This window comes from Microcaecilia unicolor, chromosome 1 (genome assembly GCF_901765095.1).
Source record: "Microcaecilia unicolor chromosome 1, aMicUni1.1, whole genome shotgun sequence".
NCBI lineage: Eukaryota > Metazoa > Chordata > Amphibia > Gymnophiona > Siphonopidae > Microcaecilia > Microcaecilia unicolor.
In genome coordinates this window covers 846,456-870,005 of record NC_044031.1, presented here as the reverse complement: position 1 = coordinate 870,005, position 23,550 = coordinate 846,456, and the positions used below count along the sequence as shown (strand labels likewise).

The following is a 23,550-nucleotide window of genomic DNA, read 5'->3' as shown; positions in this document are numbered from 1 at the left end:
ACAACTCCAAAGGGGAGGAGGGAGGGTTGGTGAGAACAATCAGCCTGCTGTCCTCGAAGAATACCTGCTACAGGTATGTATCTTCTCGTTCTCTGAGGACAAGCAGGCTGCTTGTTCTCACATGTGGGGTATCCCTAGCAACCAGGCTCACTCAAAACAATGAACACTGGTCAACTGGGCCTTGCAACTGCGAGGACATAACATAGATTGACCTGAAACCAAAATCAACTAACTGAGAGTGCAGCCTGGAACAGAATCAAAATGGGTCTAGAGGGGTGGAGTTGGATTCTAAACCCCGAACAGATTCTGCAGCACTGACTGCCCAAACTGACTGTTGCGTCGGGTATCCTGATGAAGGCAGTAGTGAGATGTGAATGTGTGGACTGATGACCACGTTGCAGCCTTGCAAATCTCCTCAATGGAGGCCGACTTTAAGTGGGCCACTGATGCAGCCATGGCTCTAACATTATGAGCCGTGACATGACCCTGTAGACTCAGCCCAGCTTGGACATAAGTGAAGGAAATGCAATCTGCTAGCCAACTGGAGATTGTGCATTTTCCGATGGCAACTCCCCACCTGTTGAGATCAACAGAAACAAACAACTGGGCGGACTGTCTGAAGGGCTTTGTCCGCTCCACGTAAAAGGCTAATGCTCTCTTGCAGTCCAAGGTATGCACACTGCTTTCGCCAGGGTGGGTATGAGGACAGGGAAAAAATGTTGGCAAGACAACTGACTGGTTCAGATGGAACTCCGACACCACCTTAGGCAGGAACTTAGGGTGCGTGCGGAGGACTACTCTGTTCTGATGGAATTTGATATAAGGTGCATACATTACCAAGGCCTGAAGCTCACTGACCCTATCAGCTGAAGTAACAGCCACCAAGAAAATGACCTTCCAGGTCAAGTACTTCAGGTGGCAGGAATTCAGTGGCTCAAAAGGAGGCTTCATCAGCTGGGTGAGAACGACTTTGAGATCCCATGACACTGGTGGAGGTTTGACCGGGGGCTTTGACAAAGGCAAACCTCTCATGAAGCGAACAACTAAAGGCTGTCCAGAGATAGGCTTACCCTCTACACGACGATGATAAGCACTAATCGCACTAAGGTGAACTCTTACGGAGTTGGTCTTGAGACCAGACTCTGACAAGTGTAGAAGGTATTCAAGCAGGGTCTGTGTAAGACAAGAAAGAGGATCTAGGGCCTTGCTGTCACACAAGATGGCAAACCTCCTCCATTTGAAAGAGTAACACCTCTTGGTGGAATCTTTTCTGGAAGCAAGCAAGACTCGAGAGACATCCTCTGAAAAACCCGAGGCAAATTCTAAGCTCTCAACATCCAGGCCGTGAGAGCCAGAGACTGGAGGTAGGGATGTAGAAGCGACCCCTCATTCTGGCTGATGAGAGTTGGAAAACATTCCAATCTCCACGATTCCTCAGAGGACAACTCCAGACGAAGAGGGAACCAAATGGACCGCGGCCAGAAGGGAGCTATCAGATTCATGGTTCCGCAGTCTTGTTTGAGTTTCAGCAAAGTCTTCCCTATTAGAGGTATGGGAGGGTACGCATACAGAAGGCCTGTTCCCCAATGCAGGAAAAAGACATCTGACGCTAGTCTGTCGTGGGCCTGAAGTCTGGAACAGAACTGGGGACCTTGTGATTGATCTGAGTGGCAAAAAGATCCACCGAGGGGGTGCCCCACACTCGGAAGATCTTGAGGACTACAACTATGTTCATTGACCACTCGTGAGGTTGCATTACCCTGCTCAGTCTGCCGGCCAGACTGTTGTTTACGCCTGCCAGATAAGTGGCTTGGAGAAACATGCCGTGACGGTGTGCCCAAAGCCACATCTGGACGGCTTCCTGACATAGAGGGCGAGATCTGGTGCCCCCCTGCTTGTTGGTGTAATACATGGCAACCTGATTGTCTGTCTGAATCAATATGACTTGGTTGGACAGCTGGTCTCTGAAAGCTTTTAGAGCATTCCAGATCGCTCGCAATTCCAGGAGATTGATCTGAAGACCTTTTTCCTGAAAGGACGAAGCTCCTTGAGTGTGAAGTCCATCTACATGAGCTCTCCACCCCAGGAGGGATGCATCCGTCGTCAGCACTTTTTGTGGCTGAGGAATTTGGAATGGACATCCCAAGGTCAAATTGGATCAAATCGTCCACCACTGCAAGGAATTCCGAAAGTCGGTGGACAGATGGATCACATCCTCTAGACTCCCCACAGCTTGATACCACTGGGAAGCTAGGGTCCATTGAGTTGATCTCATGTGTAGGTGTGCCATGGGAGTCACATGAACTGTGGAGGCCATGTGCCCCAGAGCCGTGATCTGTTGAGACGCTTGAACCATGGACACTAGGGACAGCAGGTTGTCTGCCCTCGCCTTGGGAAGATAAGCTCGAGCTGTCTTTGTGTTCCAATGAATTACAATTTTTGAACTGGGGTGAGATGGGACTTGGAGTAATTGATCACGAACCCCAGTAGTTCTTGCACCTGAATAGTCATTCGCATGGACTGTAGAGCGCCTGTCTCCGAGGTGCTCTTCACCAGCCAATTGTTGACGTAAGGGAACACATGCACTCCCAGTCTGCGTAGCGATGCTGCGACTACAGCCAGGCACTTTGTGAACACCCTGGACGCAGAAGAAAGGGCAGTACACAGTACTGAGAGTGCTGTGTTCCTAACCGAAATCCAAGATACCTCCTGTGAGCTGGAAGTATCAAAATGTGTGTGTAAGCATCCTTTAAGTCCAGAGAGCATAGCCAATCGTTCGCTTGAATCATGGGAAGAAGGGTGCCCAGGGAAACCATCCTGAACTTTTCTCAAACCAGATATTTGTTCAGGCCCCTTAGGTCTAGGATGGGACGCATCCCCCCCTGTTTTCTTTTGCACAAGGAAGTACCTGGAATAGAATCCCAGCTGTTCTTCCCCTGGTGGAACGGGTTCGACCGTACTGGCCTTTAGAAGGGCGGAGAGTTCCTCTGCCAGTACCTGCCTGTGCTGGGAGATATAAGAATGAGCTCCTGGTGGGCAATTTGGAGGTTTGGATTCCAGATTGAGGGTGTATCCTAACCGGACTATTTGAAGAACCCACCGGTCGGAGGTTATGAGAGGCCACCTTTGGTGAAAAAACATCAACCTCCCCCCTACCGGCAAGTCGTCCGGTACGGACACTTTTACAGAGGCTATGCTGAACTGGAGCCAGTCAAAAGCCCGTCCCTTGCTTTTGCTGGGGAGCAGAGTAGGCCTTAGACGCACGCTGTTGACGAGAACGAGCGTGCTGGGGCTGAGCCTGGCCAAGTTGCCGAGAAGCAGGAGTGTACCTATGACTAAAGTAGGAATAGGGAGCACTTCTCTTCCCTCCAAAATACCTCCTAGATGAGGAGGCTGTAGCAGAAGGCGCCCGGTGGGAAAGATGATCCATAGCATCATTATGCTTCTTGATCTGATCGAGATCCTCTACTTTTTCACCAAAAAGTTTATCACCCCGGTAAGGAACATCCGCCATTCGCTGCTGGACAGAATGATCTAAGTCAGAGACACGCAGCCATGAGAGCCTGGGCATCACTATACCCTGAGCAGCGATTCTGGATGCTACATCAAAAATGTCAAACGTACCCCTGGCCAGGAACTTTTGACACGCCTTCTGCTGCCTGACCACCTGGCGAAAAGGCTTGGCCAGCTCCATAGGGAGTGCATCCACCAAGCCCGACAGTTGCTGTATCGAGTCCCGCAAGTGCATGCTCGTGAAGAGCTGGTAAGACTGGATCTTGGCAGCGAGCATAGCGGCCTGATACGTCCTTCTCCCAAAAGAGTCAAGAGTCTTAGCTTCTCTGCCTGGGGGTGCCAAAGCACAGTCTCTAGTACTCCTAGCTCTCTTGAGAGCAGAATCCACCACCATGGAATTGTGGGGTAATTGGGACCTCATCAATCCAGGTTCACTGTGGATCCGATATTGAGATTCAGCTTTCTTGGGAACCACAGGGCCAGACAGAGGGGCGGATCAGTTTTGCATAAGGACTTCCTTCAGTGCCTTATGCAGAGGGACTGTCACAGCCTCTTTAGGTGGAGAAGAATAATCCAGGACCTCGAGCATCGCAGTCCTGGGCTCATTCTCAACCTCCACAGGGAAGGGAATAGCCGTAGCCATTTCCAGGACAAAGGAGGAAAAAGACAGACTCTCGGGTGGAGATAGTCTTTTTTCCAGCGGAGGGGAAGGGTCAGAGGGAATCCCAAAGGACTCATCAGAAGAGAAGTGCCTGGGACCTTCCTCTGATTCCCACGAGCGCTCCTGCTCAGTGTCGGATACAACCTGTGTCAAGGTACTCTGACACTGGACCTGCCTCGACGCCGAGGAACGATGTCCTCTGTGGCGATGTCGAGAAGTCGACGCCCGATCCGACTGTGGTGAAGCTCCCTCCACCGACGTCGAAGGGGTCGACTTGGGTGGCAGCCGATGCCGCAGGCAGAACAAGGCCCAGATACGCTCATCGAGAGCAGCCATCAGAGAAGGCTGCGGGGCTGGTGGAACAGGCGGTATCAGAATCCGTGGAGGCTCGGGAACAGGTACCAGACTGCCAGGAGACCGACGCATCACCACCTGAGGGAATTACTATAAGGGAAAGACTGGAAGCGGTGCAAAGAAAAAATACAAAAATGGTATGGGATTTGCGTTGCAAACCATATGAGGACAGACTTGCCGACCTAAACATGTATACCTTGGAGGAAAGGAGAAACAGGGGTGACCTGATACAGACGTTCAAATATTTGAAAGGTATTAATCCGCATACAAACTTTTTCCAGAGACAGGAAGGTGGTAGAACTAGAGGACATAAATTGAGGTTGCAGGGGGGCAGACTCTGGAGTAATGCCAGGAAGTATTTTTTTCACGGAGAGGGTGGTGGATATGTGGAATGCCCTCCCGCGGGAGGTGGTGGAGATGAAAACGGTAATGGAATTCAAAAATGCGTGGGACAAACACAAAGGAATCCTGTTTAGAAGGAATGGATCTTTGGAATCTTAGCGGACATTGGGTGGCGACGCCGGTATTTGGAGAATAAAACCGGTGCAGGGCGGACTTCTACAGTCTGTACCCTGAGAAAGGCAGGGACAAATCAAACTCAGATATACATATAAAGTATTGCATACCATGTAAAATGAGTTTATGTTGTTGGGCAGACTGGATGGACCGTTCAGGTCTTTATCTGCCTTCATTTACTATGTTACTAGGTTACCTCCTGTATCGAGGTTGAGCGGTCCTCTCGGCGCCGACGCTTCTCGGGTGCTCTCTTGACACCCCAGAACTCCCAGTACCGTGCGTCGAAGGAGAACGATGACGGTGCTTCTTAGCCTTCGCTCGACGCCCATCATCGAGAGTCCTCGGTACCGATGAGGAGGACGTGAAATCCTCACGTCTCCTCGGGGCCAGGTCCGACGAAGGTCGGTCCCAGGGGCCCTGCATGAGGCCTCGAGGCAGGTGGAGACCCACTTGACGCCTCACTGCTCCCAACGTGAGTTGGTCTCTCAGCAGCCATTACCTCTCTCCTCGACGTCGATGCTCCTGTCGATGTCGATGTCAATGCCGACGATCTCAGTACTGATGTCGAAGGACCGGACCAGGCCCCAAAAAGCTTCTCTCGTTGGGCCTCTCAAGACGCTTTGGTCCATTTCTTCATACGAAGACACAGACTACAAGCGACTGGGCTATGGTCGGGCCTAAGGCACTGGATACACCAGGCGTGGGTATCTGTACCTGAGATGGTCCGGTTGCACCGAGTACAACGTTTGAAGCCGCTGGGTGTCTTCAATGACATGGAAGGAAAAACGGCTTCGACGAAATCAAACGACGTGATTGTTTCAAGAAAGAAAAAGCACAAAAAAGGGTAAAACCCGACCGCGCAGCCAAAAGGTCGGTTGCGTCGAAAAAGAAAGGAACCTTTAACAGGGAAAAAAGTAAAAGAAAGTACGAGAAACTACTTATAAATGCTTTTTTTTTTTTTTTAAATACAGATCAAACACTAAAACAAGTGAAAGCCAAAAATCACTGAGAAGTTCTTCCTGGGCCTGAAAGAGGAGCAATCAGAAAAAACAAAACGCACCTCACCATGGAGAAAAAAGAACTGAAGAGGCACATTCGTGCTGCCCGCGCTACGGAACTCTCTGGAAAGACTTTGGTTTTATTTTGCTTGCAAAATTTTTTGCGGGCCACCGTGGACGTCGACCCACATGTGAGAGAGAACAAGCAGCCTGCTTGTGCTCTGAGAATTTGAGCTTCCTGCTGGTTTCATTACACTTGTCTTAATATGGTCTAGAGGAAGGGTGGGGGGAGGGAAGTTCGGGAAGGGAGTGAAATTGTAAAAATACTTGAAAACTTGAAAGTTTCCTGGTCTGAAATATCTTTGTTTGACATATAGAAGGATAACAAGCGAGATAAAGAGGCTGGAACGCCCTTATGAAGAGACGACTGAGAGGGGAAAAGTAGTTGGGAAGTGGGACCGGTGCCGGGCAGACCTCTATGGTTTGGGCCCAGAACTGGCAGGGAGAAAGGGAGGTAAAGAGGGACATTTTCGAAATGACGTCTAAGTCTATCTTTCTTTTTTGAAAATACTGTTTTCCAACAAGGTTTTGTGCTTTGAATGTTTTGTTTTGTGGTCCATTTTCGAAAAAAAAAAAAAAAAAAGAAGTGCAAAACATAGAAAATCAAGCCATTGGGATGTAGAAGGAGCCAGAATTTTTAGCTGACTGGTCCCCCAGACATCCCAGGAGAGCAATGAGGCACCCTAGAGGGCACTTCATACAACTGCTCCCAGGTACACATCTCACCTTTGCTCCCTTATCTTGTTCCCAGAGCTCTCCGAAACCCACCGAAAACCTACTGCCCCCCCCCCCCCACTTTACAGCACTACAATAGCCCTTATGGGTGAAGGGGGCATCTATAAGTGGGTACAGTAGGTGACTTTGGGAGGGTTTCACAGTTTCCACCACAAGTGTGACAGGTAGAGGGAGATAGGAGCCTGAGTCCCCCACTGCACTGACCACTAGACTACTCCAGGGACCTGCTTGCTGCTCTAATAGGCCTGGCTATAACAGCTGTCATACAGGCTGGGAAGTCATATTTTTATTCACATTTTTTGGGGGGTGTTGGTGGGTCACCCCTGATTCCCTCCAGTGGTCATCTGGTCATTTACGGCACCTTTTTGTGCTTTATTCGTTATAAAAACAGGTCTAGCTCCAAACGTCTTAGTTTTAGTCCTGGACACTTTTGTTTTGTTCCATTATCTAAGTCTTAGGAACGCGCAAATCAGACCCTTAACACGCCCCCCTTGAGATCTGGATGCACCTCAGACGAACAGCATACAAAAACATCTAAAAAATAGGTTTTGAAAATACTACTACTACTACTTAACATTTCTAAAGCGCTACTAGGGTTACGCAGCGCTGTACAATTTAACATGGAAGGACAGTCCCTGCTCAAGGAGCTTACAATCTAAAAGACAGGTGTACAATCTAAAGGCAAGTGTACAGTCAAAGGACGAGTGTAGAGTCAAAAGACAAGTGTAGAGTCAGTCTGATAGGGCATACTATATTTCACGAAGGATTAGGTGCCGAAAGCGGCATTGAAGAGGTGGGTTTTAAGCAGAGATTTGAAGATGGGTAGGGAGGGGGCTTGGCGTATGGGATGAGGAAGATTGTTCCAGTCATAGGGTGAGGCAAGGCAGAATGAGCGGAGCCTGGAGTTGGCAGTGGTGGAGAAAGGAACTGAAAGGAGGGATTTGTCCTGTGAGCGGAGGTTACGGGCGGGGACATAGGGGGAGATGAGGGTAGAGAGGTAGTGAGAAAAACGTGCAAATGCTGCTTCATGCCACTTAACATTTTTTTTCCTTCGAAAATGAGCTGCAAAGTACACCGGTGTTTAATTATGAAGAAGTAGAGCATGTGCAAAATGAACTCTGGCAGACTGCATGGACCGTGCAGGTCTTTATCTACCCACATTTACTATAAAATCACGAGTGGGCTGGGACAAGTTAACAGGGAACAGATGTTTATCTTTTCCAATAGTACAAGGACAAGTGGACCCTCCATGAAACTAGCTGGTAGCACATTTTAAATACATTTTAAATAGTATCGTTTCAGTTGATGCACCATTAAGCTGTGCAATTTGTTCCCAGGCAATATGATAAATATTTAGCAATATAGAATGGTGATTTACTAATATATAGAGAGAGAAAGCCGGTGCCTATGAGTAGCTGCACTGCTCAGTCACTCACTTCCTTGATATCCTCAGCTGTGGTAGGAACTTTCTCTCCCAGTCACAGATAGGACACTGGTGTGAGACCCAGCATGGCACCTCTCATCCCCCTACACATGGCTAGAAAATCCACATTCGATCATACATTTTAGTCATGTTCACTCTCCTACACCGCAGATACCTACATCTGGCAACACTTCCCCCATCCCAAGCCAAAATACTAACTCCTGGTCAACCTCTGCCTACTGTTCACTCAACTAGGACCTTCCCATCCAACTTTGTTTCCCTCATCAACTGTACCCAACCCGTAACCCTCCATCCAGTCATACTCTCCACTCAACGTGCCAATCACCACCCACCTTGACAGCAAGCGTCCCTATCTAGAAATGCTCCAAATCCCATTATGACTAGACAGGATATCAAGAGGGGAACTGCAAAGAAATTGATGGGATGCTGATTACAGGATGGGGATAGAGCACAGCTTACAGAAGAAAGGGACAGATAGCTGGTTGCAGGACAAGGGAAATGGGCTACTGGCTGTAAGAAGAGAGGGTTGAGAAGGTGGCTCTAGGAGAAGAGAGATGGTGTCTTGGCCGTTGGAAGAGAGGGTTCAGAAGGTGGCTACGATGTCGGGGGTACTGGCTGAAGGAAGAGAGGGTTCAGATGGTGGATCCAGGAAAAGAGAGATGGTGTCTTAGATGTTGGAAGAGAGGATTGAGAAAGTGGATACAAGAGAAGGAAGATAGGATACTAGCAGTCGGTAGAGGGTAGTGGTGGTTGGCAGTGATGAGAGATGGAGTACAGGTTATATTAAGAGTACTGGGATGATTTCTACTGGAAATGAGAAGAGTACAAACTGCAGGAAAAGAGGGAACGGTATGCTTGTAGGAGACACAGGGATAAGAGCCTGTTTGTAGAAAGAGGGGGATGAATAGCTGGTTGCAGGAGGTGCAACTACAGACCACAAGCTGCAAGAAGAGAAAATGGATGTAGGCTGTAAGAAAAAAGAAATGGCATGTTGATTTTCACGAAAAGGTTGGGGGTGTTGACTGTGTGAAAGAAAGGGATGAGGTAGCAGTTGTAGGAGGAAGGGGGATGGGGCAGTTGTTGCAGGAAGAGGCTGCAGGATGTCAGAGTATAAGGTATGAGCTACAGGGAAAAACCATAGTACAGGTTGTAGGAGGAGTGGATATGGAGTACTAAGTTGTGGGAAGAAGTATAGGGCACTGGTTTCAGAAGGAAGGAAGAATGAGGGAGATGTTTGAGGAGATTTGGGGGAGGCTGAGGAGGATGGACAGAGCCCCTGGCTGTGAGGGGTGGATGTGGCAGCTGCAAAAGACTGAGAGATAGAAAAGGGGAAATGATTAGGAGATAGGAAACTTGATATAACTGGAAAAGGAAAATGGACACAGGCTATGTGAGGAGAAGGAAGACTGAAAGCTTTGGTTGTGAGTGTGTGTTGGAGGGGAGGGATTCACTGTGTGCAGGGAAGGGGCCGACAGCACCAAATGCAGGGAGGCACAAGCCGCTTGACACTGTCAATCATAATTTACTTCTTGCTACACTATCCTCATTTGGGTTCCAGGGCTCTGCCCTCTCCTGGTTCTCCTCTTATCTCTCCCACCGTACCTTCAGAGTACATTCTCATGGATCTTCCTCCACCCCCATCCCGCTCTCTGTTGGAGTTCCTCAGGGATCTGTCCTTGGACCCCTTCTTTTTTCAATCTACACCTTTTCCCTGGGCTCCCTGATCTCATCTCATGGTTTCCAATATTATCTTTATGCTGACGACACCCAGCTTTATCTCTCCACACCAGACATCACTGCGGAAACCCAGGCCAAAGTATCGGCCTGCTTATCCGACATTGCTGCATGGATGTCCAACCGCCACCTGAAACTGAACATGGCCAAGACCAAACTTATTATCTTCCCACCCAAACCCACTTCTCCTCTCCCTCCACTCTCTATCTCAGTTGATAACACTCTCATCGTCCCCGTCTCATCTGCCCACAACCTCGGTGTCATCTTCGACTCCTCCCTCTCCTTCTCTGCCCATATCCAGCAGACAGCCAAGACCTGTTCCTTCTTTCTCTACAACATCAGCAAAATTCGCCCTTTCCTCTCTGAGCACACCACCCAAACTCTCATCCACTCTCTCATTACCTTGCGCTTTGACTACTGCAACCTACTCCTCACTGGCCTCCCACTTAACCATCTATCCCCCCTTCAATCCGTTCAGAACTCTGCTGCGTGTCTTATCTTCCGCCTACACCGATATGCTCATATCACCCCTCTCCTCAAGTCACTTCACTGGCTTCCGATCTGCAGCTCCTCACTACCCTCATCTCCCCTTATGCTCCTACCCGTAACCTCCGCTCACAGGACAAATCCCTCCTCTCAGTACCCTTCTCCACCACTGCCAACTCCAGACTCTGCCCTTTCTGCCTCGCCTCACTCTATGCTTGGAATAAACTCCCTGAGCCCATAACCAAGCCCCCTTCCTACCCATCTTCAAATCCTTCTTCTATCCAGGAAATCTAGACTGCCTCAATCTTGATTGACTGCACTTTTTGTCCTTTAGATTGTAAGCTCCTTTGAGCAGGGACTGTCCTTCTTTGTTAATTGTACAGCGCTGCGCAACCCTGGTAGCGCTTTAGAAATGTTAAATAGTAGTAGTAGAAGAAAAGGCAGTTGCTGTGGTGGCAGGAGGATTAGGGTGTTCTGGTCTCATTCTCTCACCTTATGATGTGGTTGATCACGATGGGGTCTGGTGGCAGTAAGAGGTTTGTCAGTCGTTGAGGGATTTCAGAGAACTTTAGACGAGGGCAGTCAAAGATCTAAAGTGAATCAAGTGTTCAGTGAATCACTATATCATTTACACCCATGACATCTACATCTGCTACACAATATCACCAGTGTTTTCAACCTAGCCCCCAGGGACCACCTGGCCAGTCAGGTTTTCAGGATATCCACAATGAATATGAATGAGATGTATTAGTGTGCACTTCCTCCAATCCACACAAATATCTCACACACATATTCATTGTGAGTATCCTGAAAACACTAATCTACACCTTTTACACAATGTCACCAAAGCTGATACACAGTCATCTACACCCTCTACACAACGTCAACTACGCCTTCTACACAACGTCAACTACGCCTTCTACACAACGTCATCTACGCCTTCTATACAATGTCATCTAAACCTTCTACACAATGTCATCTACGCCCTCTACACAGTGTCATCTACGCCTTCTATACAATGTCATCTACACCCTCTACACAATGTCATCTATACCCTCTACACAACGTCAACTACGCCTTCTACACAACGTCATCTAAGCCTTCTACACAATGTCATCTACGCCTTCTATACAATGTCATCTACGCCTTCTACACAATGTCATCTACGCCCTCTACACAAAGTCATCTACGCCCTCTACACAATGTCATCTACGCTCTCTACACAATGTCATCTATGCCTTCTACACTATGTCATCTACGCCTTCTATACAATGTCATCTACGCCTTCTACATAATGTCATCTACGCCTTGTACACAATGTCATCTACGCCTTCTATACAATGTCATCTACACCCTCTACACAATGTCATCTACGCCTTCTACACAATGTCATCTACGCCCTCTACACAATGTCATCTACGCCTTCTACACGTCATCTACGCCTTCTACACAATGTCATCTACGCTCTCTACACAATGTCATCTATGCCTTCTACACTATGTCATCTACGCCTTCTATACAATGTCATCTACGCCTTCTACATAATGTCATCTACGCCTTGTACACAATGTCATCTACGCCTTCTATACAATGTCATCTACACCCTCTACACAATGTCATCTACGCCTTCTACACAATGTCATCTACGCCCTCTACACAATGTCATCTACGCCTTCTACACGTCATCTACGCCTTCTACACAATGTCATCTATGCCTTCTACAGTGTCATCTACGCATTCTACACAATGTCATCTACACCCTCTACACAATGTCATCTACACCTTCTATACAATGTCATCTACACCTTCTACACAATGCCATCTACGCCTTCTATACAATGTAATCTACACCTTCTACACAATGCCATCTACGCCTTCTACACAATGTCATCTACGCCCTCTACACAATGTCATCTATGCCTTCTACACAATGTCATCTACGCCCTCTACACAAAGTCATCTACGCCTTCTACACAATGTCAACTACGCCTTCTACACAGTTATGTATACCCACTACACCAGGTGCCCTCAAATTCAGTTCTTGAGTTCCAGAACCCAGCTTGGTTTTCAGGATTTCTACAATGAATATGTATCAGATCTATTTCCATTCTCTGCTTCCATTGGATGCAAATGGATCTCATACATATTAATTTGGGAAATCCTGAAAACCAGGCTGTGTTTTGGACCCCTGTGAAATACAATGTCTCAATCTGTGCTGCTAAAAGTTAGAGTTGTTTCTTGAATGTGCCCCACACCCACCCCTCCTCAGTCACCAGCAAAATTAGAAATGCAAGTAAATGGTTTCATTTAGCACAGAGTTTGCAGCTGCCCATGAATGATTCTACTATAATGCTACTTCAAAATTCGCTGGAAATGAATGTGATGTCAGAGTTTCTACACATATTGTAAATAACGTTGGATATTCAATATCACCCTTTATTTTTAGCATTCCCTTTTCCGCGGTTCATGCATTCCAGCATTCCCTTTCCGTTGTTCATACTTTCTCCACACTATGGAGTATCTTTTTGCTGATCTCTCTTCCCCAGGGTCTATGGACAATTGTTTACGATGTATTAAAAAGTTTGGGTATCATAGGGTGGAACGATTTTCTCTCACATGTAGAACAACAGTGGGTAAAATTCAAAGAGCTTTACATGGGGATAAAGACTTTTAGATGTGTTACTTGGTTACCTGAAAACTGGAATAGGATTACATGTGCCAGGTAGACTTTCCCCGATTAGCACGCAAGTTCTGAGCATGTTGATTCTGGGGACCCGCAAAGGGTCAAAGGAGTGAGTGAAAAGTGAGAGAGGAGGGAAATGTGAAGCAGGCAAGGGGGAAAGAGTTGGCCACACACCGGAACTGCAAATCCCTTCATACCCTGGCACATCTACACCCAACCACTTCCCTGCCATATACTTTTGGATAGAAGCTGAACATATTACATGCAAGGAAAGCCCCATCTAAACTGAAATGACGCTTTCTCTGATCTCTGGCAGTGGCATCGTACTCCTGTGAAACAGGAAACAGATGGATTGCAGGGGAAGTGGCCAGGAGACACAAGTTTGAAATGCACTCTGCTTCTCACGATGGATTACTAAAAGCCCGATATTCATGACAGCGGGCGTTAACGTCGGCTAACTCCTGCAGTTGCTGCTGAACCCGAATATGCCGGGCTATTTCTGGTGAACGGCACTGAATATCCGTTTTATTTTTGGCTGGTTCAAACTTAACCATCCAAGCCAATATTCGGCATTGGCTGGTTAAGTCTGAACAGGCCAAAGATAGGCCTGGTATTCACGAGGCCCAATATGGCTGCTAAACTCGCACTGCAAATTGTCGGATAGCTGTTTTTTGGAGCATTTAACCGGCCAGGTGACGATCTTGGCCAGTTAAATGGTTTTGGATATCAGGGATTACCGGGTCCCTAATACTTTCACATTACCAGCCTCCCCCAGCCCCCTTATTACACTGTTAAATCCCCGTTCACACACACTGTGGTTTCACTTCGGATGAACTTTTTATACGATATGTCTTGATATTTGTTCCCCTTATATTTTGTGCTTTTTGTTTGGTAAACGAACTTGAGACAGGCACCAGCAGAGACATGTGAAGCGTGTAACCCTCCGAGACCTGCAGGGAGAAAGCCTGAGACAAGCCCAGGATGTCGCTTGCAGTAGGATTGGGCGGCCGCTGTCCCCAGCATCAGGAGTTACCTGTTGGAAGTATTTGTCCGAGTTGATAAACTCCTTGTCATGTGGGTCTTGCAGCTTGTTGGTTTTGATGTACTGCCAGAGAGCCTGGATTATGGAAGAGCGGGTCTGGGTGTGAATTCCAAGCAGGCGAGCCAGGCGGGGGTCCAGTTTAAACTGTGGAGGCTGAAGCAGAGAAAACAGAGAGTAAGAGGTCAGGCAAAGATAGCAGATAGAGAGCCAGAGAGACACCAGCTCAAAAGAGGCAGCATCCCAAGAGACTGTTCCAGTGAAAATCCCTGTGAGACACAGACACAAAAAGTGACAGTAGCGCTGGGACTGTCACCACTGACTCTCCCAACAGCTGAGAGACAGCATCAGAGATACAGCAGCACTGGGACTGTCCCACTGACTCTCCCAACAGCTGAGAGACAGCAGCGCTGGGACTGTCACCACTGACTCTCCCAACAGCTGAGAGACAGCAGCGCTGGGACTGTCACCACTGACTCTCCCAACAGCTGAGAGACAGCAGCGCTGGGACTGTCACCACTGACTCTCCCAACAGCTGAGAGACAGCAGCACTGGGACTGTCCCCACTGACTCTCCCAACAGCTGAGAGACAGCAACAGAGAGACAGCAGCACTAGGACTGTCCCCACTGACTCTCCCAACAGCTGAGAGACAGCAGCAGAGAGACAGCAGCACCGGGACTGTCACCACTGACTGTCCCATCAGCAGGGAGACAGCAACACCGAGACTGTCCCCACTAACTGTCCCATCAGCAGAGAGACAGCAGTCCTGAGATTGTCCTAAGTGGAAGGGGGGTGGACACATGGGCAGGAAAGGGCAGGAAGTGGGCATGTCTCCCGGTTCCACATATATCTTATATTATACTGTAGATTACGTACACTCTTGCCACATGTTCACCCAGAGTTATGTCACATCTGTGGCTGGTTCAACTGCGGGTTTGTAAATTTTAGGCTCTCTAATGCCAACTTACGATAGTAATTCTATAACAACATCTGGCCATCCAGACGCTGTTATAGACTAGATGCTCCCTGGGCAGCATCAGTGCACCTAAAAGGAGGAGCCCCACCTACAGAACTGCCCCCTAACTGTCCCATCCACAGACAGTCTGCAGTCTCACTGTCTTCCCCTCTCTCAGAGACAGCCTGCAGTGTCACTCTCTTCCCCTCTTTCACAGACAGCCTCCAGTGTCACTCTCTTCCCCTCTCTCAGAGACAGCCTGCAGTGTTGCTGTCTTCCCCTCTCTCACAGACAGCCTCCAGTGTCACTCTCTTCCCCTCTTTCACAGACAGCCTCCAGTGTCACTCTCTTCCCCTCTCTCAGAGACAGCCTGCAGTGTCACTCTCTTCCCCTCTTTCACAGACAGCCTCCAGTGTCACTCTCTTCCCCTCTCTCAGAGACAGCCTGCAGTGTTGCTGTCTTCCCCTCTCTCACAGACAGCCTCCAGTGTCACTCTCTTCCCCTCTTCCACAGACAGCCTCCAGTGTCACTCTCTTCCCCTCTCTCAGAGACAGCCTGCAGTGTCACTCTCTTCCCCTCTTTCACAGACAGCCTCCAGTGTCACTCTCTTCCCCTCTTTCACAGACAGCCTCCAGTGTCACTCTCTTCCCCTCTCTCAGAGACAGCCTGCAGTGCTGCTGTCTTCCTCTCTCTGAGAGACAGCCTGCAGTGTTGTGTCTTCCTCTCTCTCAGAGACAGTCTGCAGTCTAATTGTCTTCCCCTCTCTCACAGACATGCTGAAACTCAAAGCAGGTGCACAGAAAGTGCATACTTTTGACTGACCTGGTAGTCCAGCATGAGAAGCAGCGTGCATCTCACACTCACATCTCCTGGCCGTTTCACCTGAAACCCATCTGTTTCCTGCGTCGTGGGTGTACGATGCCACTGCCAGAGATCAGAGAAAATGTACTTTCAGTTTAGACAGACTTCCCTTGGATGTAATATATTGAGTAATATGCATGACAACTCTCCCTTTATTCACTAGTCCCTCTCTCGAGCCTTAAAAACCACCCCTGTCACTTTAACCCCCTTCCCCGAGTCTCAACAGACACATCCACCAATAGTCAATATTTCATTGCAGCAAATCCTCACTATCTCCATCCAGGAGGCTTTGAATTTGTTTGTAGCACTGAAACCTGGGAAACCCTCGCACTTCCCTTCCTATAGTAGTATGGAGTGTTGCCACGATTTGGGTTTCTGCCAGGTACTTCTGACCTGGCTTGGCCACTGTTGGAAACAGGATACTGGGCTAGGTGGACCATTGGTCTGATCCAGTATGGTTACTCTTATGGACACGTTTCTGGAGGAAAAGTCCATAGTCTGCTATTGAGACAGCCATGGGAAGCAACTGCTTGCCCTGAGATTTGTTGCCACGATTTGGGTTTCTCTTTTAGATTTAAAGACAGGCTGTAGGTTAAGGGAGAGGGAATGGAGATAAACTGCCTTGGATCTAGATGGGGTTGAATGGAAGTCCATTCTGAGGGTCTGTAAGAGGAGCATGGGACTTGCTGAAAGAGATTTTATTGGGGAGCAATGCTATTAAGGGATTGTTTAAAGTGCCAAAGACTTTGGTTTGCTAAAGAACAACTCATAAAAAAACTCCAGACAGCCCAAAATATTCAACAGAACACGTTTCGAAAGTGCCAAACCTCTTCGAGAAAAGTTGCACTGGCTCCCAGTCAAAGAACAGATCACCGTAACCTGGTACAATCATTAGTGCTCAGTCATCTAGACTACTGCAACGCGCTCTACGCCGGCTGTAAAACTTCAGACAGCCCAGAACACTGCAGCTAGACTCATATTCGGTAAAACAAAATATGAAAGCACTAAACCTCTACGAGAGAAACTACATTGGCTCCCACTTAAAGAGCGCATCACGTTCAAAATATGCTCCCTAGTTCACAAAATCATTCACGGAGACACACCAGCCTACATGTCAGACCTGATAGACTTACCATCCAGGAATGCCAAAAGATCATCCCGCACATTCCTTAATCTGCACTTCCCTAACCTCAAAGGTCTAAAATACAAAGTAATGCACACGTCAAACTTTACCTACTTGAGCGCACAGTTATGGAACGCATTGCCGCGCAACCTAAAAACGATTTACGAATTAACGAACTTTCGCAAACTACTGAAGACCCATCTCTTCAACAAGGCATACCACAAAAATTAACAAATGTGAACATAACTCCTACACATATATTCAGAACTGTATTACAAAATCTGCTTGTTATACTGCTATAATGTTTCTTCATTATCATGTTGCCCAAGATCCTTCTGTAATTCTAAATGTATATTTTCTAACACATTTCCATTATTCATGATGTATTGTAAGCCACATTGAGCCTGCAAAGGGGTGGGAAAATGTGGGATACAAATGCAATAAAGAAATAAATAAATCAATCACCTTCAAAATCTGCACCCCAGGATACATGACAGACCTTATAGATCTGCCAATAAGAAACAAAGCCAAATCGTCAAGATCCCACATAAACCTACACTACCCAAATTGCAAAGGACTGAAATACAAAACAACTTACGCTTCCGGCTTCTCCTACATAAGCGCAAAACCATGGAACGGCCTCCCAAAAGCTGTGAAAACAATACACGACCACCTGAACTTCAGGAAATCACTAAAAACCAACCTCTTCAAAACGGCCTACCCAAACGACCCCACATAAACTTCCCATCCAGCAACAAAACAAGATTATAATCGTACTGGACAACACGCAATCTTCATCCATTCTGACCCTCCAATTATAACTTTTATGATCACTTTACAACCTTGTATCTGTTATTAACCGACTGGGCAAGTGCCTTTGATGGTTCTATGTAAGCCACATTGAACCTGCAAATAGGTGGGAAAATGTGGGGTACAAATGCTATCAAACATATAAATGGCAAGTGACCGACTCACCTGCAAATGCGCGGTAGAGACTTCCCTCTCTGTCCCGCCCCCGCGTCAAGACGTGATGACGGAACAGAGAGGGAAACTGCGCTGAGGAGTGCACCACACGGAAGGGGAGGGAGGGAACTGCCGAGGTCGCTACCGCGCCTGCCCCCCTTCACCCAGGCCGGGCCCTCTCTTCTCCACTGAACTTACAGCGCCGAAACCACAGCCGGCAGATCAGCTCCCGTTGGCCTTCCTTCCCTGCCTGTATCCCGCCCTCGCCGATGTTACGTCACACGAGGGCGGGACACAGGCAGGGAAGGAAGGCCGACGGGAGGCGATCTGCCTGCTGCGGTTTCAGAGGTGAGGCGCTGTACGTTTAATGGAGAGGGCCCGGCCCGGGTGGAGGGGGGGGCGGGGCGGCGGCGACCTCGGGGGGGAGGGGAGGGCAGGAGAAATGCTGGACATGGGAGGTCTCAGGAGGGGGCCTTGGAGCTGGGAAGGATGGATGGAGGGGGCCTTTGAGCTGGCTGGGAGGGAGGGACGGAGGATGGCCTTGGAACTGGGAGGGAGGGCGGGGGCCTTGGAGGGAAGGGGGAGGGACAGAGGACCTTGGAGCTGGCAGGGAAGGAGGGAGGATGCTGGACATGGGAGGTCAGAAGGAGGGGGGCCCTGGAGCTGGGAGGGATTGACAGAGGGGGGCCTTGGAGCTGGCTGGGAGGGAGGGACGGAGGGGGCCCATTGGAGCTGGGAGGGAATGGGGCCTTGGAGCTGGGAGGGGAGGGGGGAGGGAATGGGGCCTTGGAGCTGGGAGGGAGGAAGTTAGACATCAAAATAGAACATACCAATACTCGCCCGTTTTAACCGGCTTAACAGCTGGTAAATGAATAAATAAAGATGTTGTTGGCAGATTAATGCATGATATGCCCCATGTGGAATTATTTTTAAGAAAGTAAATTTCACCGGCACTAGATGTAAAAATTATAACAACAGCTGTTCAACTAGTGTCAAAATATTATATGATAATTGCTTCAGATAATAAATCTAACAAACAAACATATAATGAGAATATAGAAAATGAATCTTCACAGGTGACCTTCCACTTAAGCCATCGGCTTTGGAAATAATGGAAGTGTTTCACTTTACGTCTTCATCAATCTGAAATCTTTGAAATATTTATTTTCTTTATCAATTTATTTAGAAAGGATCAATATATGTAAACTTATTAACTTATACTCTAATGCTATTCCTTCATCATGATAAGATTTACTTATCTGAATTGCAAAGCGGAGGAAATTCTACAAAAATTGAAAAAGAAAGCGAAAAAAATATTGAAAAAGATTTTGGATTGATGAAGACAAAAGGAGAAACACCTACTTCCATTATGTCCAAAGCCAATGGTGTTGTAGGACTGTATTCCACCAAAAATGGACATTCAATATTTGTGCAGATTTCCAGTTCAATAGGATTTGCCTTTGTGCAATAGGAAGGGAGAATGTCTATCTGCTCGGCTTGTGACTTCGACAATTCAAAAGGTTGGGATGCAGATTTGAAGATGATGATGGAATAAGACAAGGGTATAACAAAAGAGAGGGAACAAAGTACAAACTAAAGTCCAAACAAAAAAACAGCACCACGGGCCTTTAAAATGGAACAAAGTTCTTTAATGAATGAGCCTTGACCCGACACGGGCCGTGTTTCGGTGACTAGCACCTGCGTCAGGGGTCACAGTGATGACGTGGAAAACTTGGGGAATAACTCGAATATTTTCATCTACAATATTCCTTACCCCACGTCTCACGTAGCAAAAGTTATAAAGCACCAAGGCACCTTCACTTTCTGTATCCAAATGGAATAAGACAAGTCATCTACTATGGGTTGGATCTTTTGGATGACGTTCCAAACTTCTTTCCAAAAAGTATGAATTGTTTGACATTCATATATCATATGCAAGAAAGTACCCACTTTCTGTGAACAATGCCAACATTTATCTGATGAGTTCAGACCAGCAGCAGCTAAGTTTCTCGGAGTCCCTGTTTAATTTAGTTTATTTAGCATTTGCTATACCACCTTCGCTAACTTAGCAGATCAAAGCGATTTACATTAAAAATTGGAAGAGACAGAAAGGAGCCTCAATATTCATATAGGAAAGATAAAAGCCATCCACACAAGTTAAGAGTCAGAGAGGGGGAAGGGGATAGGGAGGGAAGGGAAATTATAAAAACAAAAAGGGGGGGGGGGGTAGGGTACTCCTGTAACAAGATGGTCCAAAGAAGTCCAGCTAGGTGGTACATAAGTACATAAGCAGCGCCATACTGGGAAAAGACCAAGGGTCCATCAAGCCCAGCATCCTGTGTCCGACAGCGGCCAATCCAGGCTTCAAGAACCCTGCAACCCCCCCCCCCCCCCCAAAAAAAAAAAAAAAATTAATAATGTTCAATGGACTTTTCCCTCAGATAAAGTAAAAAGCCAGGTTTTTAAGGCTATTTTAAATTTTTTGTGAGATAACTCATCTTGAATTTTACGTGCTTTGTTTTATAAGTTACAAATGGAAGCTTTTGTAACCTCATGAAACCACTTCTGATATGTTTCTGTATTAAGAAGAACAGCAGCTGCCTACAGAGGCAACCCAATATCAACAGCCTAAAGTTTCATGCTTTTGTTTTACTCTAAAGTCTGCAATCACTTTGGGTTTTAGGGAGTGAGTTTTATTCCATCTGTTGTCCATTTATTTTATCATTCTACATATTTGTATTAGGAACTTTTAAATTCTGATTTTACCTCTGCTTGTATATTTTATCTTTGTAAATAAACCCCTTTCTATTAGTTACATGTGGTCCTTGACGCATATCAGTGAATAATAAGAGGTAATTCTGAACTCTGGGTCAGTTATCATAAGATTTGTTTTGCTTTTTTACCATAGAATTAGTGCCATTATTTACACGTCTTTGTGCTAGGCTGATCCCTGCTGGTCAACGTGATATTGTGATCCTCAAATCACCTTTTCCCCCCACCTCCTCTTCCCACTTCTGTTTCTCTCCTCCCCCACTTCCTCTTCCTATGCCTGTCTCTCCTCAACTTCTCCCCCACCTCCTCTTCCCACTTCTGTCTCTCAACTTCTCCCCCACCTCCTCTTCCCACTTCTGTTTCTCTGCTCCCCCACTTCCTCTTCCTATGCCTGTCTCTCCTCAACTTCTCCCCCACCTCCTCTTCCCACTTCTGTCTCTCAACTTCTCCCCCACCTCCTCTTCCCACTTCTGTTTCTCTGCTCCCCCACTTCCTCTTCCCACTTCTGTCTCTCTCCTCCCCCACTTCCTCTTCCTATGCCTGTCTCTCCTCAACTTCTCCCCCACCTCCTCTTCCCACTTGTCTCTCAACTTCTCCCCCACCTCCTCTTCCCACTTCTCTCTCCTCAGCTTCTCCCCCACTTCCTCTTCCCACTTCTCTCTGCTCCCCCACTTCCTCTTCCCATGCCTGTCTCTCTCCTCAACTTCTCCCCCACCTCCTCTTCCCACTTCTGTCTCTCAACCTCTCCCCCACCTCCTCTTCCCACTTCTGTTTCTCTGCTCCCCCACTTCCTCTTCCCACTTCTGTCTCTCTCCTCCCCCACTTCCTCTTCCTATGCCTGTCTCTCCTCAACTTCTCCCCCACCTCCTCTTCCCACTTGTCTCTCAACTTCTCCCCCACCTCCTCTTCCCACTTCTCTCTCCTCAGCTTCTCCCCCACTTCCTCTTCCCACTTCTCTCTGCTCCCCCACTTCCTCTTCCCATGCCTGTCTCTCTCCTCAACTTCTCCCCCACCTCCTCTTCCCACTTCTGTCTCTCTCCTCCCCCACTTCCTCTTCCCACTTCTGTCTCTCTCCTCCCCCACTTCCTCTTCCCATGCCTGTCTCTCCTCAACTTCTCCCCCACCTCCTCTTCCCACTTCTGTCTCTCAACTTCTCCCCCACCTCCTCTTCCCACTTCTGTCTCTCTCCTCCCCCACTTCCTCTTCCCACTTCTGTCTCTCTCCTCCCCCACTTCCTCTTCCCATGCCTGTCTCTCCTCAACTTCTCCCCCACCTCCTCTTCCCACTTCTGTCTCTCAACTTCTCCCCCACCTCCTCTTCCCACTTCTGTCTCTCTGCTCCCCCACTTCCTCTTCCCACTTCTGTCTCTCTGCTCCCCCACTTCCTCTTCCCATGCCTGTCTCTCCTCAACTTCTCCCCCACCTCCTCTTCCCACTTCTGTCTCTCTCCTCAGCTTCTCCCCACCTCCTCTTCCCACTTCTGTCTCCTCAACTTCTCCCCCACTTCCTCTTCCCATGCCTGTCTCTCCTCAACTTCTCCCCCACCTCCTCTTCCCACTTCTGTCTCTCTGCTCCCCCACTTCCTCTTCCCACTTCTGTCTCTCTCCTCCCCCACTTCCTCTTCCCACTTGTCTCTCTCCTCCCCCACTTCCTCTTCCCACTTGTCTCTCTCCTCCCCCACTTCCTCTTCCCATGCCTGTCTCTCCTCAACTTCTCCCCCACCTCCTCTTCCCACTTCTGTCTCTATAACTTCTCCCCCACCTCCTCTTCCCACTTCTGTCTCTCTCCTCCCCCACTTCCTCTTCCCACTTCTGTCTCTCTCCTCCCCCACTTCCTCTTCCCATGCCTGTCTCTCCTCAACTTCTCCCCCACCTCCTCTTCCCACTTCTGTCTCTCTCCTCAGCTTCTCCCCCACCTCCTCTTCCCACTTCTGTCTCCTCAACTTCTCCCCCACTTCCTCTTCCCATGCCTGTCTCTCCTCAACTTCTCCCCACCTCCTCTTCCCACTTCTGTCTCTCAACCTCTCCCCCACCTCCTCTTCCCACTTCTGTCTCTCTCCTCAGCTTCTCCCCCACTTCCTCTTCCCACTTCTGTCTCCTCAACTTCTCCCCCACTTCCTCTTCCCATGCCTGTCTCTCCTCAACTTCTCCCCACCTCCTCTTCCCACTTCTGTCTCTCAACCTCTCCCCCACCTCCTCTTCCCACTTCTGTCTCTCTCCTCAGCTTCTCCCCCACTTCCTCTTCCCACTTCTGTCTGTCTCCACAACTTCTCCCCCACTTCCTCTTCCCACTTCTGTCTCTCCTCAACTTCTCCCCCACCTCCTCTTCCCACTTCTGTTTCTCTCCTCCCCCACTTCCTCTTCCCACTTGTCTCTCCTCAACTTCTCCCCCACCTCCTCTTCCCACTTCTGTCTCTCAACTTCTCCCCCACTTCCTCTTCCCACTTCTGTCTCTCTCCTCCCCCACTTCCCATGCCTGTCTCTCCTCAACTTCTCCCCCACCTCCTCTTCCCACTTCTGTCTCTCTCCTCAGCTTCTCCCCCACCTCCTCTTCCCACTTCTGTCTCAACTTCTCCCCCACTTCCTCTTCCCATGCCTGTCTCTCCTCAACTTCTCCCCCACCTCCTCTTCCCACTTCTGTCTCTCAACTTCTC

At 48.3% G+C, this 23,550-nt stretch overlaps 1 protein-coding gene across 15 annotated transcripts in view; it reads right to left on the bottom strand.

Annotated features, from left to right (window-relative positions):
• SMARCD3 (SWI/SNF related, matrix associated, actin dependent regulator of chromatin, subfamily d, member 3) overlaps positions 1 to 23,550 on the bottom strand; it is a 154,064-nt gene that overhangs the window by 30,229 nt on the left and 100,285 nt on the right. For all 15 annotated transcript variants that reach the window (XR_003940755.1, XR_003940760.1, XR_003940764.1 and 12 more), the window contains exons 7-9: positions 16,002 to 16,103; positions 14,218 to 14,379; positions 10,994 to 11,091 (exon numbers count right to left, since the gene is read on the bottom strand). Coding sequence is in view for 3 of the 15 variants with exons in the window: in XM_030191828.1 (XP_030047688.1) it covers positions 10,994 to 11,091; positions 14,218 to 14,379; positions 16,002 to 16,103 (362 nt within the window). In the remaining 12 variants the exon portion in view is untranslated. The remainder of the gene's footprint in view (positions 1 to 10,993; positions 11,092 to 14,217; positions 14,380 to 16,001; positions 16,104 to 23,550) is intronic.